Here is a 14,675-nt window from a genome sequence, read left to right on the forward strand (position 1 = left end):
TTTTAAAATTTTCATATCTTGCGTTAAAATGATTGGAATTGTCAGCACACTTAAACATATTATAAAACATTTGTACATGCAAGCCAATTAATATATACGTCACACGATCGTTAGATAAGAGCCATTTCATGTTATGAAAGTTTTCTTTTGAGGGCGTATAAAAGTTGCATGTTAGGATTATTCTAGCCGCTATTTTTGCAAGTTTGATGATTATAAAAAAATCGCAGCCTCCATCTTTCATAGCAATAATTTGATTTGACAAATCATAGGTCTGACCCTTCGTAACCAAATTATCAATATAGATTAAGAAAAGAAGGTCCTAGAATGGACCCTTGCGGCACTCCTAAAGAAACAGAATGTTTACATCAGGGTGTTTTTACTCTTTCCAGACAGACTTAGACTTGATTTTGTTTTTTGTTTTGTTTCATGAGATTCATTGGAAGCATCGTGATAATGTTGACAGAGTATAAAGAAAACTGCACAGAATTTGTAGCTATGTCTTCCTTGCCTAATTTCTAGTGTTTTCCCCTCCGCACAATCACATTATTTATCTCAAGTGTGACATCGAATGTTAGTTTCAAAACGGCAGTTTAGTTATTTGGGATTCATCTCTCTGCAGTTAAAGCAGCATTTGTATCTTATGTCAAACTTGTGCAAATACCATGCAGTGTTTCCAATCGTCAGAATAACATTTTCTGAAATAGAACATCGGATTTCGTTGGTTTGAATTCCCTGATATTTCTCAAAATTCCTCTTACGCTCCATTTATGTTGTTTACTAGGCCGAGGATAACGTCATACGTCTTTTGGTACACCATACTAATCAACTAAAACCTCCAGTTTTGCGAGGAAAATTAATATACTGATACCATGGTTCGCTAAACACTCGACTGTCAAAGCGGTCTGGGTGGGCACTGTGGGGATATGTCAAGTGTTCCTCGCGTTGATTGGTTACTTAAAACGGGCATTTCTCTTCCTGATCAGGGTGCCTGTTAGCCGCGACATCCGCATATTGGATATTAACCCGTGAAAGTTGGCATTAAACCCCGAGTGTTTCGATAGACGTGTTCATTGTTTCTCATTTTGTTGTCGAAACAGAATTAGGCAAATTGTAATGTGAGTTACATTTCGAGAAAAAACAACAACAGACTATTTGCAATACTGGATCTTTTATTCACGTTTTTACTTTATTTTGAGGAGTTAAGGAGTAAAGACTACATTGCAAGAAAAACTTTACAGAAACTATAATGCTGCTGGATGAACAAGTGTCGAGTCGTTTTGAATTATAAAGACAACACAGCAAGGAAGTTGAGCAAAATCTTCCGAAAACCTAAATTATGGCATTCTTGGATGGTTGCTTCGCATTTTAAATACATTTTGTCTCATTCTAAGAGTTTACTTTATTTGAAATGTAAAGACAACGTTGCAAAAACAAAATACAATCAACCAACTGTTGTTCGACTGGATTTTATCGAATAATTGGGATTTCTGTTCCATCAGTCAAAATGGTGAGTCCTCGCCTTTATTTATTTAATTGCAAACATATGCATATATGCCCATGTATTTTTTCGCTTTGGGAAGCCCCTTGTAGGTGCCCCTATTTTCTGTAAAAAGTGCCCTTTTTGTAGATGTCTTTACTTTGAAAGATGCACCACCCCCTACATAAATGAGGATGCTAAAATGAATACAGAAAAAATGTATAAATTATTACTTTCATCTGCATATAACTGGACAAACATGTGTTTCGTATATAAATGGTATAAAATGCGATATCGATTTAAGATTTTTTTTTAAAAGATCGTGGATAAATACCTTGGCTGTTTTTCTCTTCCTGTTTAAGTTATTACATGCATTGAATATCCATATTAATTCATATTAATTTACTTTTACTTAAGATATAAGTCGAAAAAACGCCTTGCCTGTTATATTAAGAATATCTCAAATTTCATGGTATTTTTAATAATTCATTTGGTAATGCAACCAAATTTATTCTTGTGAAACGCCTCGATGCAAATTAGTCAGAATACAAATTGAATACATAGGACAAACATTATGGTTTGCCCTACCTTATACAACACATAATACATGAAATGTTGACTATTGAAATTCTGTGCAATCATTCGTATGGAGGCCCTTAAGTATACATTTGGTTACATTACGAAAATGGCCTATTTAGAGGGACTGAGGTCTTAAAGATGAATGTCCATTTACAAGATTTATCTGCAGGGAAGTAGAGTTAATTGTCCAAAAATGGCAACATATCACATGCAGTCTCTGAATTATTATGTACAGTTACGTCAACTGAGCTGCATTTATCAGTATTAATTAATAGACATTTTGATCATCGAACTTTATGCCTCTTATCATCTAATATGAAGCCTTTTCCATTTCTTTTTTTTTTCACATGGAAAGGACAAATATCTCATACGAGGCGTGATCCTTGTTTTCCTGACATGTGTATCCTTCGGTACGTATGATTCTGGTATTAAACGATGATTCATCATTATCATTATTATTATCATCATTATTAATACAGTGATAGAAGTAATAGTAGTATCAATATTAGTAGAAGAAGTATTAGTAGTAGTCGTAGTAGTAGTAGCAGTAGTAGTAGCAGTATTCAACATAAATACAATGAAACATTGATATTGACATTATTAATCAAAAATTGATGTTATTACCATTTATTTGGCGCTTTCAATACATGTATAAACAAAAAGAACGTACAAATGAGTGAGCAAAATATGGAAATAATTTCATTTTCAATTTCAATTTTTATCTCAATGGTGGACCCACGCTCCGCTATATGGTGTAGTTACTGGGTTCTAATGGGTTAACACCAGAAAAGATTTATACTCTTTACTCAATTTGTATTTTCTCCTTTTATATCTCATTCAAAGCCTCTGTCGTTTCTTCGAATGAGAACACGGGTACTTGTTGTTCGGACGGATTAGGGCTGAGTTACACCTTACCAATGTTCAACGAATGTAAGAAGGAAATGCATCATAATGGCAGTATGGTACAGACAATTCCAAAGCTCATCCCATACACATCTAAGGAAGCTTCTTGTCCAAGAAGGAAGAGTAAACTGGGGATCCCGCCCGGACACAAAGTGTGCAGATTTCCTGGTAAGTCGTTCTTTTCGAGTTAAATGATGATGCCTGCTACAATAGTAATAAATTGTAGCTGATCTCCCGCCCCTCCCCCACTTTACACACCAGAGATAGGGGTTGCTTTCAAAGGAATGGAACATGCAAACGCGTACCCTAAATAACACTGAGGGGGGGGGGGGGGGGGTGGACCTGTTCTACGGTTCGATTCTTTTGAAAAATGTAATCATGTAAATCCTTGCCAAAAGTGCCATAAGATTCGACACTATGTTAGAGATTATTTCATTGTCAACAGCGGTTGAAAGTATATCCATAGCATCCGGGTGTTATATCCTGAGAGCAGCCGGAAAAAAATGCCCCCCTCCCAAAGATTGTGTGACTCCATCTAGTCCATGACAAACCTTTGTCAAAAAAAGAAGCGATGTCATTTTACATTACAAAACACAAAAAAGACTCACAAAAGCCGAAATCTTTTGTTTTTAGTTCCTAGGTAGATGGGGTTGATAATCCCTGGTAAAACAGGTAAAAAGGTTTACATAATCCTCTACGGTTTATGATGAATTTTATATACCTCTCTTTAGTATTTTGAATGAATCTAGTCATCCGATTGGTCTAAATTGGAGTCGTGATTTTAGCCATGCCCGTCTTACGGTCAATAGTTAATATAAAAGATGCCCGTTGCCCTTGGTAACGGGCTTCATAGGTAAATTTGGCTGAAGACAAGATTGAATCGCCCAAACGGACAGGGTTTTATAAGGGGGAGCTTTAGGTGCTAAACCGACGGTTAACGGTTAGGTTGACTTATTACACGATGGAAAAACTCTTTTTATGAAGTTCTGAAATCAATTGTCATATAATTCAATTATTTTAATTTGATTGATTGATTTATTTGCAGTTTTATTTAACAGTGTAGCATTGCCAATTTCAAAATTGCTTTCCACAAAGGCGTTTGTGGTCTTGACTAAGTCTGTATACAATATGATTAATTACCAACATTATAATTTCTAAATTTCTATTCAAGCCTATCTGCACTAATTTAGCCAGGAGGGATTAGACCTCTCTGCGTGGTCACGGAAAGGTGGTTATCTCATCAAACCAGCTCTCAATTAACATAGGGAAAAGGGGATTATGGGGGACCAACTGTTGGTTACATAGAGGGCACAAGTAGCTACAAGAAGTGCAGTCCCAATTAGTGTTGTTTCCCCAAAAGCTTTATATTCGATTATAGTTGAAAAGGCAATTTGTTAACCAGAAATCGCTGATTATTAAGAATATGTCGGAAGGCATTGCAACCAAAATCAAAACAATTAATTATTTTGTGGGGGTGTGGGCGAATATGGAAGAGTGTGCATGTGATCCTGTTTCCAAACTCTGTATTTGTTTAATTTACTGTACTTCCATATCAGGATTGGTCTGCCTGCCTACTTACGAATAATATGATACATCTCGTCCTCCATCATGAGGTCAAGAACGAGCTACACTTAAGTAAATTAATTCCATTTTGTTGGTGTGTAGTACGTTACGCGTGTGGTTGTCTTAGCAACACAAAATGTCGATATACCCGAGTGATTCTAAAGCTAATCTAATTATTGGATGATTAATTAGCCAACTGGTCCTTTTAACAAGTTTACGATTATTAGTAGCACACTTTTTCAATGAGAGGTTTTAAAACGAGATCTGTATAAGTCAGTATTAATATTAGAAACTTCTACTAACTACTACTACTACTACTACTACTACTACTACTACTACGACTACTAAAACGAGTACTGCTACTACTACTCCTACTACTACTACTACTACTACTACTACTACTACGACTACTAAAACGAGTACTGCTACTACTACTCCTACTACTACTACTACTACGACTTTTTTCAGACCCCTCCTCCACTTCCTGGGGGGGGGGGGGGGGTCCATATTGTCCGCCAAAATGGCTTATATAAAGTGCAATGGGGAAATTGGGTGTCTTCGGGAAAATTTGAACCCCATCAATTTCTGATAGCTTAAATGCCTAAATGAATCAAAAATGCACCAAAAAAAAAAATGGCAAAAAAGTCCTACGGGAGCTGTTTCAGTGACATACCGTACCACACTAATATAGTTGCAGTGTCTTGTTCTCCTCTTTTAACTAAAGATTGTGGCGAAAATACCTGTCAAAATGGCTGGTGTGAGGAGACTATGGAAAACTACAAATGCCACTGCTCTGCTGGATATCGGGGGAAACGCTGCAATGAACGTGAGAATAAAAGCAATCACAATAATTATCTGAAAAGTCGGTTTGACAAAATTAATTAAAAACCATCTATACAACTAATTTTCATCATAATCAACCGATAGTCAGACCCCCCTTCCATCGTTCTCTCTCTGTCCCCTCCCCTTCTCCCTCTTCTTCTCCCCTTTGTCCTCCATATTTTTTGTCTGCCCCTCTCTCTCTTTCTCTCTCTCTCTCTCTCTGCCTTTATCTTTCTCTCTCGATCTTGCTTTTGTTATTTATCTTTCCTATTTCCCCTTCTCTTTCTCAATTCTCTCCTTCTCTCTTTCTATTTCACTTTTCGCCTCTCTTTATCTGTCTATCTTTTTCTGCCTCTCTCTCTTACGTTTATAATTTTCTTAATTTGTTCATTCTCTCTGACTTTCTCTCTCTCTCTCTGTGTCCGTCTGTCTATCTGTCTGCCTCTCTCGTTTACGTTTATAATTTTCTTAATTTGTTCATTCTCCCTCACTTTATCTCTCTCTCCCCTCTCTCTCTCTCTCTCTCTGTCCGTCTGTATGTCTGTATGTCTGTCTGTCTGCCTGTCTATCTCTCTGTCTCTCTTTTTTTTTTCTCTCTCTCTCTCGGCCTTTCTCTTTCTCTCTCGATTTCTATTTTAGCTGTCTTTCTCGACTTCCCTGCTCTCCATCCCTCCATGCCTCTCTCTTTCGCTTTCACTTTCACGTGTATATAATATGCTACACCGTGAAAGTAACATCTTGTTCTCGGCAGTCGATGAGGTATCAAAAGCTAGGAATTGAATATCATGTAAGGATTTGTTCAGTCAAATTTTAGTAAATATAAATTTAAATGTAGTTTGCTCCCCGGTTGTGTCATCAGGGCCCTGTTTTACAAAGAGTCTTACAAAGTCCTCTAATCAATTGCGAGTTTACAGTCCCCCATCTCTTTTGTACATAATTGCGATCGATATCAATCGCAAATAAGTTGCGACTAATATTAACTCTTTGTAAGACAGGGCCCCGGTGTATAAATCATATTTCTTCTTCAGAAACAACTACTACACAGGACACCAAAACGATGTCCACGATGGATAGCACCACCTCGGATCCTACCACTACTACTCGTAAGAAAACTACATTTTAATACACTATCTCTCTCTCTCTCTCTCTCTCATCCTTCTCTTTCCCTCTCGATTACTATTTTACATGTTTTCTCACTTCCCTACTCTCTCTATCTCTCTCTCTTTCTCTCTTTCTCTCTCTCTCTCCAATTTTCTCTCTCCGTCTCTCAATGCCTATCTATTTCACTTTTACTTTCACGTGTACAGAATATGCTACCACGTCCAGCAGCATGCATCTTGTTTTCGGCTGCCACCCAAGCGTTAAAACCTATAATATCATGTGATGATTTATCCTGTAAAGTTGGGGAGATATGAATATATTTTTATTTGGACGAAGGTTGTCTTGTCAAGTAAATATATATATATATATATATATATATATATATATATATATATATATATATATATATATATATATCTATCATATTTCTTCTTCAGAATCAACTACTGCACAAGACACCACAACGATGTCCACATTGGAAGCCACTACCTCACATCCTACCACTACTACTCGTAAGAAACCTTCATTTTACAATCTCTGTCTCTCTCTTTCATTTCTTCCTCTCTCTTTCTCTCTCTCTCTCTCTCTCTCTCTCTTTCTATCTTTCTCTCTATCTCTATCTCTCTCCCTCCTTCGTTCTCTCTAAACATGCTCACCCTTTTCGGCTACAATTTCACAATTTTTTTCATTTACCTTCACTCTCTGTCCGTCTCTCTTTCTCTCTCTCTCTCTCCGCCTTTTCTTTCATTCTCGAATATTATTTTTCATGATTTTCCTCTTCCCTTTACTCCCTCAACATTTTTTTCTCTCCGTCTTTCTCCTCTTCTCTCTCTCTCTCTCTCTCATCCTTCTCTTTCCCTCTCGATTACTATTTTACATGTTTTCTCACTTCCCTACTCTCTCTATCTCTCTCTCTTTCTCTCTTTCTCTCTCTCTCTCTCCAATTTTCTCTCTCCGTCTCTTAATGCCTATCTATTTCACTTTTACTTTCACGTGTACAGAATATGCTACCACGTACAGCAGCATGCATCTTGTTTTCGGCTGCCACCCAAGCGGTAAAACCTATAATATCATGTGATGATTTATCCTGTAAAGTTGGGGAGATATGAATATATTTTTATTTGGACGAAGGTTGTCTTGTCAAGTAAATATATATATATATATATATCATATTTCTTCTTCAGAATCAACTACTGCACAAGACACCACAACGATGTCCACATTGGAAGCCACTACCTCACATCCTACCACTACTACTCGTAAGAAACCTTCATTTTACAATCTCTGTCTCTCTCTTTCATTTCTTCCTCTCTCTTTTCTCTCTCTCTCTCTCTCTCTCTCTCTCTCTTTCTACCTTTCTCTCTATCTCTATCCCTCTCCCTCCTTCGTTCTCTCTAAACATGCTCACCCTTTTCGGCTACAATTTCACAATTTTTTTCATTTACCTTCACTCTCTGTCCGTCTCTCTTTCTCTCTCTCTCTCTCTCCGCCTTTTCTTTCATTCTCGAATATTATTTTTCATGATTTTCCTCTTCCCTTTACTCCCTCAACATTTTTTTCTCTCCGTCTTTCTCCTCTTCTCTCTCTCTCTCTCTCTCTCTCTATTCCACTTTCCAAGCGTCATGTGATGATGTAGCCTGTAAGATTTGTTTAATTAGGGTAAATGTGAATATGATTTTTGTTTTGCCCCAGGTTGTATTATCAGGTGTATATATGATATTTCTTCTTCAGAATCAACTACTACACAAGACACCGTAACGATGTCCACGATTGAAGCCACCACCTCACATCCTACCACTACTACTCGTAAGAAAACTACATTTACACTATTTCTCTCTATCTCCTTCATCTCTCTATTACATCTTTCTCTCTCTCCCTTTCCCTCCCTCTCACTGTCTATCGTTTACCTCTCTCTCTCTTTTTTTCTTCTCTTTCTCTCTCCCTCACCCTCTCTCTCTTTCTCCCTGTTTCGTTCTCTCTAACGATGCTCACCCTTTTCGGTTACAATTTCACAATATTTTCATTTACATTCACTCTCTGTCCGTCTCCCACTCTCTCCTTCCTTTCTTCCCTTCTCGAATACTACTTATATGATTTTTCACTTCTCTTTTCACCTCAACAATTTTCTCTCTCCGTCTGTCTTTCTCTTTCTATCTCTCTTTTTTTTCTCTCTATCTCTCTTTTTCACTTCTCTTTTCACCTCAACAATTTTCTCTCTCCGTCTGTCTTTCTCTCTCTATCTCTCTTTTTTTTCCTCTCTCTCTGCCCCCCCCCTTTCTTTCTCTCTCTCTCTCTCTCTATTCCACTTTTACTTTCATGATCATAAAATATGCTACCACATAGCAGCATCTTGTTCTCGGCAGCCACCCAGGCGTCAAAAGCTAGAAATTAAATAGCATGTGACGATTTATCCTGTAAGATTTGTTAAATTTTGGTAAATATGAATATGATTTTTATGTGGCCCCAGATTGTATTAACATTTACATTCACTCTCTGTCTGTCTCTTTCTCTCTCTCTCTCCTTCCTTTCTTCCCTTCTCGAATACTACTTATATGTTTTTTCACTTCTCTTTTCACCTCAACAATTTTCTCTCTCCGTCTCTCTTTCTCTCTCTCTCTCTCTCTCTCTCTTCCCCTCTCTCTCTCTCTCTCTCTCTCTCTCTCTTTCTCTCTCTATTTCGCTCTCGCTCGCTGTCTATTGCACTTTTACTTTCATGATTATAGAATATGCTACCACGTAGCAGCATCTTGTTCTCGGCAGCCACCCAGGCGTCAAAAGCTAGGAATTAAATAGCATGTGATGATTTATCCTGTAAGATTTGTTAAATTTTGGTAAATATGAATATGATTTTTATTTGGCCCCTGATTGTATTGAGAGGTGTATATATCATATTTCTTCTTCAGAATCAACTACTACACAAGACACCATAACGATGTCCACGTTGGAAGCCACTACCTCACATCCTACCACTACTACTCGTAAGAAACCTTCATTTTACAATCTCTGTCTCTCTCTTTCATTTCTTCCTCTCTCTCTTTTTTTCTCTCTCTCTCCCTCTCTCTCTCTCTCTCTCTCTTTCTCTCTCTCTTTCTCTCTATCTCTATCTCTCTCCCTCCTTCGTTCTCTCTAAACATGCTCACCCTTTTCGGCTACAATTTCACAATTTTTTTTCATTTACCTTCACTCTCTGTCCGTCTCTCTCTCTCTCTCTCTCCGCTTTTTCTTTCATTCTCGAATATTATTTTTCATGATTTTCCTCTTCCCTTTACTCCCTCAACATTTTTATCTCTCCGTCTTTCTCCTCTTCTCTCTCTTTCTTTCTATCTCTCTCTCTCTCTCTCTATTCCACTTTCCAAGCGACATGTGATGATTTATCCTGTAAGATTTGTTAAATTTTGGTAAATATGAATATGATTTTTATTTGGCCCCTGATTGTATTAACAGGTGTATATATCATGTTTCTTCTTCAGAATCAACTACTACACAAGACACCATAACGATGTCTACGATTGAAGCCACCACCTCACATCCTACTACTACTACTCGTAAGGAAAATACATTTTCACAATCCCCCCTCTCTTTCCCTCTCTCTTTCTCTCTCTTTCATCTCTCTCTCTTTCATCTTTCTCTCTTTTCCTTTCTCTCTTTTTCTTCTCTTTCTCTCTCTCTCCTCTTCCTTCTTCCTCTGTTTATTCCACTTTTTCTTACATGATTATAGAATTATGCTACCGCGTAAAGTAACATCTTGTTCTCGGCAGGCACCCAGGCGTCAAAAGCTGGGCAGTAAATAGTATAGTAATAATAACTGCTTTGAGAGACAAACTTGTTTTTAAACGCTCAAGGGGAGGTTACAATCGTGCTATTGCCCTCGGCTTAACCTCCCCGAGAGCGCATAAAAACAACTATGTCTCGAAAATTAAAGCAGTCACTATTACTTTTATATACTGAAAAAAGAGTCAACTTATGACACCACCTTTGCTTTTCTCTAGTTTATCTGCACGGTTGTTTTTTGTGAGTGTATCTTTGAGAGTTAGATAGTCTAGATCTAAGTATGTAGCATTTCCTCCTAATTCCTCACAAATTTCAAAGCTGTTGAGTGTCATAACATCAATAAATACCTTGTCCTGAAGACCAACAGGATCATCCAAGGGTACGTTTATGCTCAATTTTGAAGGCAGAATGAGCGATTTGAAAAGCTCATCGTAAACGTTTATCGTAATCGCAGTTCCACGGTGTACTGTTTATGCTCACTTCTCTGGCTCCTCCAGGCATGATTCTGGCTCAGAGCCAGAATCATGCCTGGAGGAGCCAGAGAAGTGCAGTGCAGAGTCTGCACTGCGCATGCTACGTTGACCCCATTTAAACGCGTTTACAAATGATTGTGCGTTTATGCTTCCCCAGAATCGCCGATCCAAAACGCACCTTTTCGTGAGTTTACGATCAGCGATTACGATCACCGTTTTTCTGTGATTCTACAAAAATGAAAAAGGACGCAACCGTGTTTTGAACTAAACGCGTAACAAATGCCTCATTCTGGCCAGAAAAAGTTGAGCATAAACGTACCCCAAATCGAGCGAACCTTGGATTTTGTCCATGTCTCCTGCCGAGACAGCTGGTTTGTGAGTCACAACTCCCTTTCCTTCTTGTTTAAGCATTGCTGAAAAACGCTTAAAAACCATCGTCGAATTGGAAAAATCTTCATGCTTAATTTATGATGTCGACATTGTTAGAATTGAGGAAATGACGCCGAAGTCCGAATCTAACAGTTAAAATTGATTTCTTCATGCATACAAAACCGTTGTTCCGTCTAGACTATAGCACCAGTGTAAAACTTTTGGAGTAGGCCTAGGCCTAGATCTACGTTGTCCAGCTCCAAATTTGGCAGTTTTTTTACGCTATCGAGGTCTGTGTTGATAACTTGCAGCTAGCCTAGATCTAGACCTAATCATGGAATATATTTATGAAGATTTTTACGTACCATTTTGGTGTTCTTGCTGTCAGCAGAATTAATCAAATCTTGAAATAATTGATCATCATCAAGAAGTTGAAATCTAGGAATAGTTTATTCAGGCATTTTTGCCTTGTTTGGAAACTATAAGTAGAATCTAGGTCGGATTTAGTAGTACGATCGACATCGTCGGTCGTCTTATTAAAAAATATAACAAGTTAAGCGACCAATTCGCACACACACAATGTATGGTATTCGCTCTCGCTCAAATCATATTTTAACACGTGAACCAATAGGTATGTCAGCAAGATTGAACTATTTTCCCGGTAACTGTAATTTGCCGGGATTTTACTGATTTACTCTACAACTATTGCATAGGTTTGGCATTTTTCGTTTATTCACGGGAAAGGCTTAAACCACGACTGCAATTTTGACCAATCAGAAGGCTTGATTTCATAAGTGAGGTATATAACATGTGATGATGTTTCCTGTAAGATTTCTTAACTAGCCCCAAGTTGTATTATCAGGTATATATATTATATTTCTTCTTCAGAATCAACTACTACACAAGACACCACACCGATGTCTACGATGGATACCACCACCTCGCATCGTACCACTACTACTCGTAAGAAAACCACATCTTCTCTCTCTCTCTCTCTCCATGTCTCTCTCTCTCTTTCTTCTCTTTCATATCTCTCTCTCTCTCTCACTTTCTTCTCTCTCCCTCTCTCTTTCTCTCTCTCTCTCTTTCTCTCTCTCGCTATACCACTTTTACTGACATGATTATAGAATATGCTACCACGTAAAGTGACATCTTGTTCTCGGCAGCCACCCAGGCGTCAAAAGCTAGGAATTAAATAGCATGTGATGATTTTATCCTGTAAGATTTGTTAAATTTTGGTAAATATGAATATGATTTTTATTTGGCCCCAGGTTGAATTATCAGGTATAATATATATAATTTTCCTCTTCAGAATCAACTACTACAGAAGACACCATAACGATGTCCACGATTGAAGCCACCACCTCACATCCTACCACTACTACTCGTAAGAAAAATACATTTTCACAATCTCATCCTCTCTTTCCCTCTCTCTTTCTCTCTCTTTCATCTCTCTCTCTTTCATCTTTCTCTCTTTTCCTTTCTCTCTCTGTATATTTTCTCTCTCTCCTTCTCTCTCTCTTTTCATATTTCTCCCTAGTCACTTTCCAATTCTCTCTCTCTCTTTTTCCCTCTGAATTTGCCTATCTTTCACTTAGTGCAAAAATGTATTCGTTTTATTTTTCCTTTCCTTACATTCATTTTTTCTTTCGGCGCTTCTTTTGAAAAAGTTTTTTAGAGTTCCATATTTAATACATGTATAATTGTCTTTTTCGAAATTGTAACGATTGATGATCGTATATGCAGTGGCATTTACTCTTTTTTTATAATTTGAATTTTAAAAAACAAGTAAGACCAAGAATTAGCCTACAATAGGCTGAAATCTTTAGAAAGTGTAAATGATAACATTGAAGAATAAAAGAGTAGATGTAGAAGGAGAACCCCTATTAACATGGAACTAATGCCTCGGAGAAGAACAGAGCTGTTTAATGGTTCTGAATAGAGCAATCTTTAACGTATATTCTTTGAATAATTTATGTGCCTATTTCTTAAACTTCATATGTATTGATACGGATCTTTTCAGTTTATCTACTGTAGGTGATATATACATTATCGAAACTTTGTGGAATAAATTTCCTTCCTTTCACCCATCTGTTTAAGCATCGACTGCCAAGATCTTTGTGACAGATGAAAGCACCGAAAACAAGATTTTTGTTGCATATCTACGAGACGACCTAGTCTTCACTTCTATACCATCCACTAAAGAACCGCGTTATATTACCTATGATTCCGTGGAGAAGAAGATCTACTGGACTGACAAGGATACAAAACGAGTCTATCGTGCTGATGAGGATGGTGGAAATAGGGAAGCGGTCACTTCTGAAAGCGGTGATGGTATGATGTATTCACGTAGTCTTAAAAAAAAATCTTGATATGATTGTATGCATTTGCGAGGAATAATGTAGATCAGAATATGATGTTGTTTGTATTTACAATCCAAACATAATAATACTCGTGTGGCTAAGTTATTCATATTACATACATTACGTTGAAAATAGAGCCAATGGTCTTGCAGATTTTCCATATAAGAGATGCAGGCTGCACACCTTATGTAAAAAGAAAGTTTATACACATGTTTATATAACATAAAGTTGAGGGTTGTTGACATCTTTATTGAATGGAATCAGAAAATGATATTGATACACTGTTGGTCATAATGGTGGAATATTTTTTTTACCCCAATTTATGAGATGATTGTGACAATGATGTATTCCTAATAGATATAGATAATAGTATACATTCTAAGATTTTCTTCAATAATAATTTGTGAGTGTTTGTTTTGCGGGACTGCTAAAGCATGTGTGTGCTTCTATGCACATCAAATAGAAAAGAAACTTCAATTAGTTATCAACAGTTCATTGCATTTTGCCTCGACCCCCAACATAAACAAATCCTCTATGTGGACATGTCTTGAACCATAATGCATGGCCCTACAGAGGATTTTTTCCTGTTGGGGACCGGGGGAAATGCAATGAAATTATTGATAATTGATTGCATTTTCTTAGTTTTTTTTTTGGTATTTGTGGGGGCGGCAAAGTTCCCTAGCCCCCGCTGCGTACAGTCATGATTCATTGGCTAAGCAATAGCCTCGTTACTGTGAGTCCCCGGAATCAAGACCGTGTCGATCAGCTATATTAGTGCCCTTTTGTGAGGCATCAATCCTCATTTCTGTCAGTTATGACTTAAGGACGTAGGTCCCCTAGTCGATTAGGATAGTAGCAGACACATGCTTTAGCAGTCACGCAAAACAAACACTCACAAATTATTATTCAATAACATCTGAGAATGTATACTATTATCTAGATCTATTAGGAATAATTCATTGTCAAAATCATTCCATAAATAGGGGTGAAAAATAATTATTCCACCATTATGACCAACAGTGTATATCGACCGCTATGAGAGGCCAAGCTCTTTTTAAAGGCTCAAGGGGACATTGCATCCTGCCATAACCCCTCAACGCCTGTCTCCGAGAGCCAGTACAGAAACAGCTAGGCCCAAATATTAAAGCAGTCGATATATATATATATAATTTGTATACACCGAATTCACACAAAATTCTACCAAGAATTCATACCTTATCCTTTTCTTGAGTAAAGATTGGTTAAAACATCACA

General features: G+C 37.4%; 1 protein-coding gene and 1 long non-coding RNA gene across 2 annotated transcripts; both read left to right on the forward strand.

Annotated features, from left to right (window-relative positions):
* The first annotated feature begins 5,254 nt into the window (after positions 1-5,254).
* On the forward strand, positions 5,255-6,954 carry LOC115929234. Its single transcript, XR_004066391.1, has 3 exons — positions 5,255-5,348; positions 6,373-6,447; positions 6,883-6,954. It is a non-coding gene; the product is annotated as an uncharacterized LOC115929234 (long non-coding RNA).
* A 691-nt stretch (positions 6,955-7,645) lies between these two features.
* LOC115929312 (salivary glue protein Sgs-3-like) lies at positions 7,646-10,232 on the forward strand. The gene is made up of 5 exons (XM_030998044.1): positions 7,646-7,704; positions 8,177-8,251; positions 9,349-9,423; positions 9,916-9,990; positions 10,204-10,232. The coding sequence occupies exons 1-5, from the start codon at positions 7,659-7,661 to the stop codon at positions 10,230-10,232; spliced, it is 300 nt and encodes a 99-aa protein (XP_030853904.1). The 5' UTR covers positions 7,646-7,658.
* The last annotated feature ends 4,443 nt before the right edge of the window (positions 10,233-14,675 follow it).

Source organism: Strongylocentrotus purpuratus, unplaced genomic scaffold (genome assembly GCF_000002235.5).
Source record: "Strongylocentrotus purpuratus isolate Spur 01 unplaced genomic scaffold, Spur_5.0 spur5_scaffold_4, whole genome shotgun sequence".
NCBI classification, from domain to species: Eukaryota; Metazoa; Echinodermata; class Echinoidea; order Camarodonta; family Strongylocentrotidae; genus Strongylocentrotus; species Strongylocentrotus purpuratus.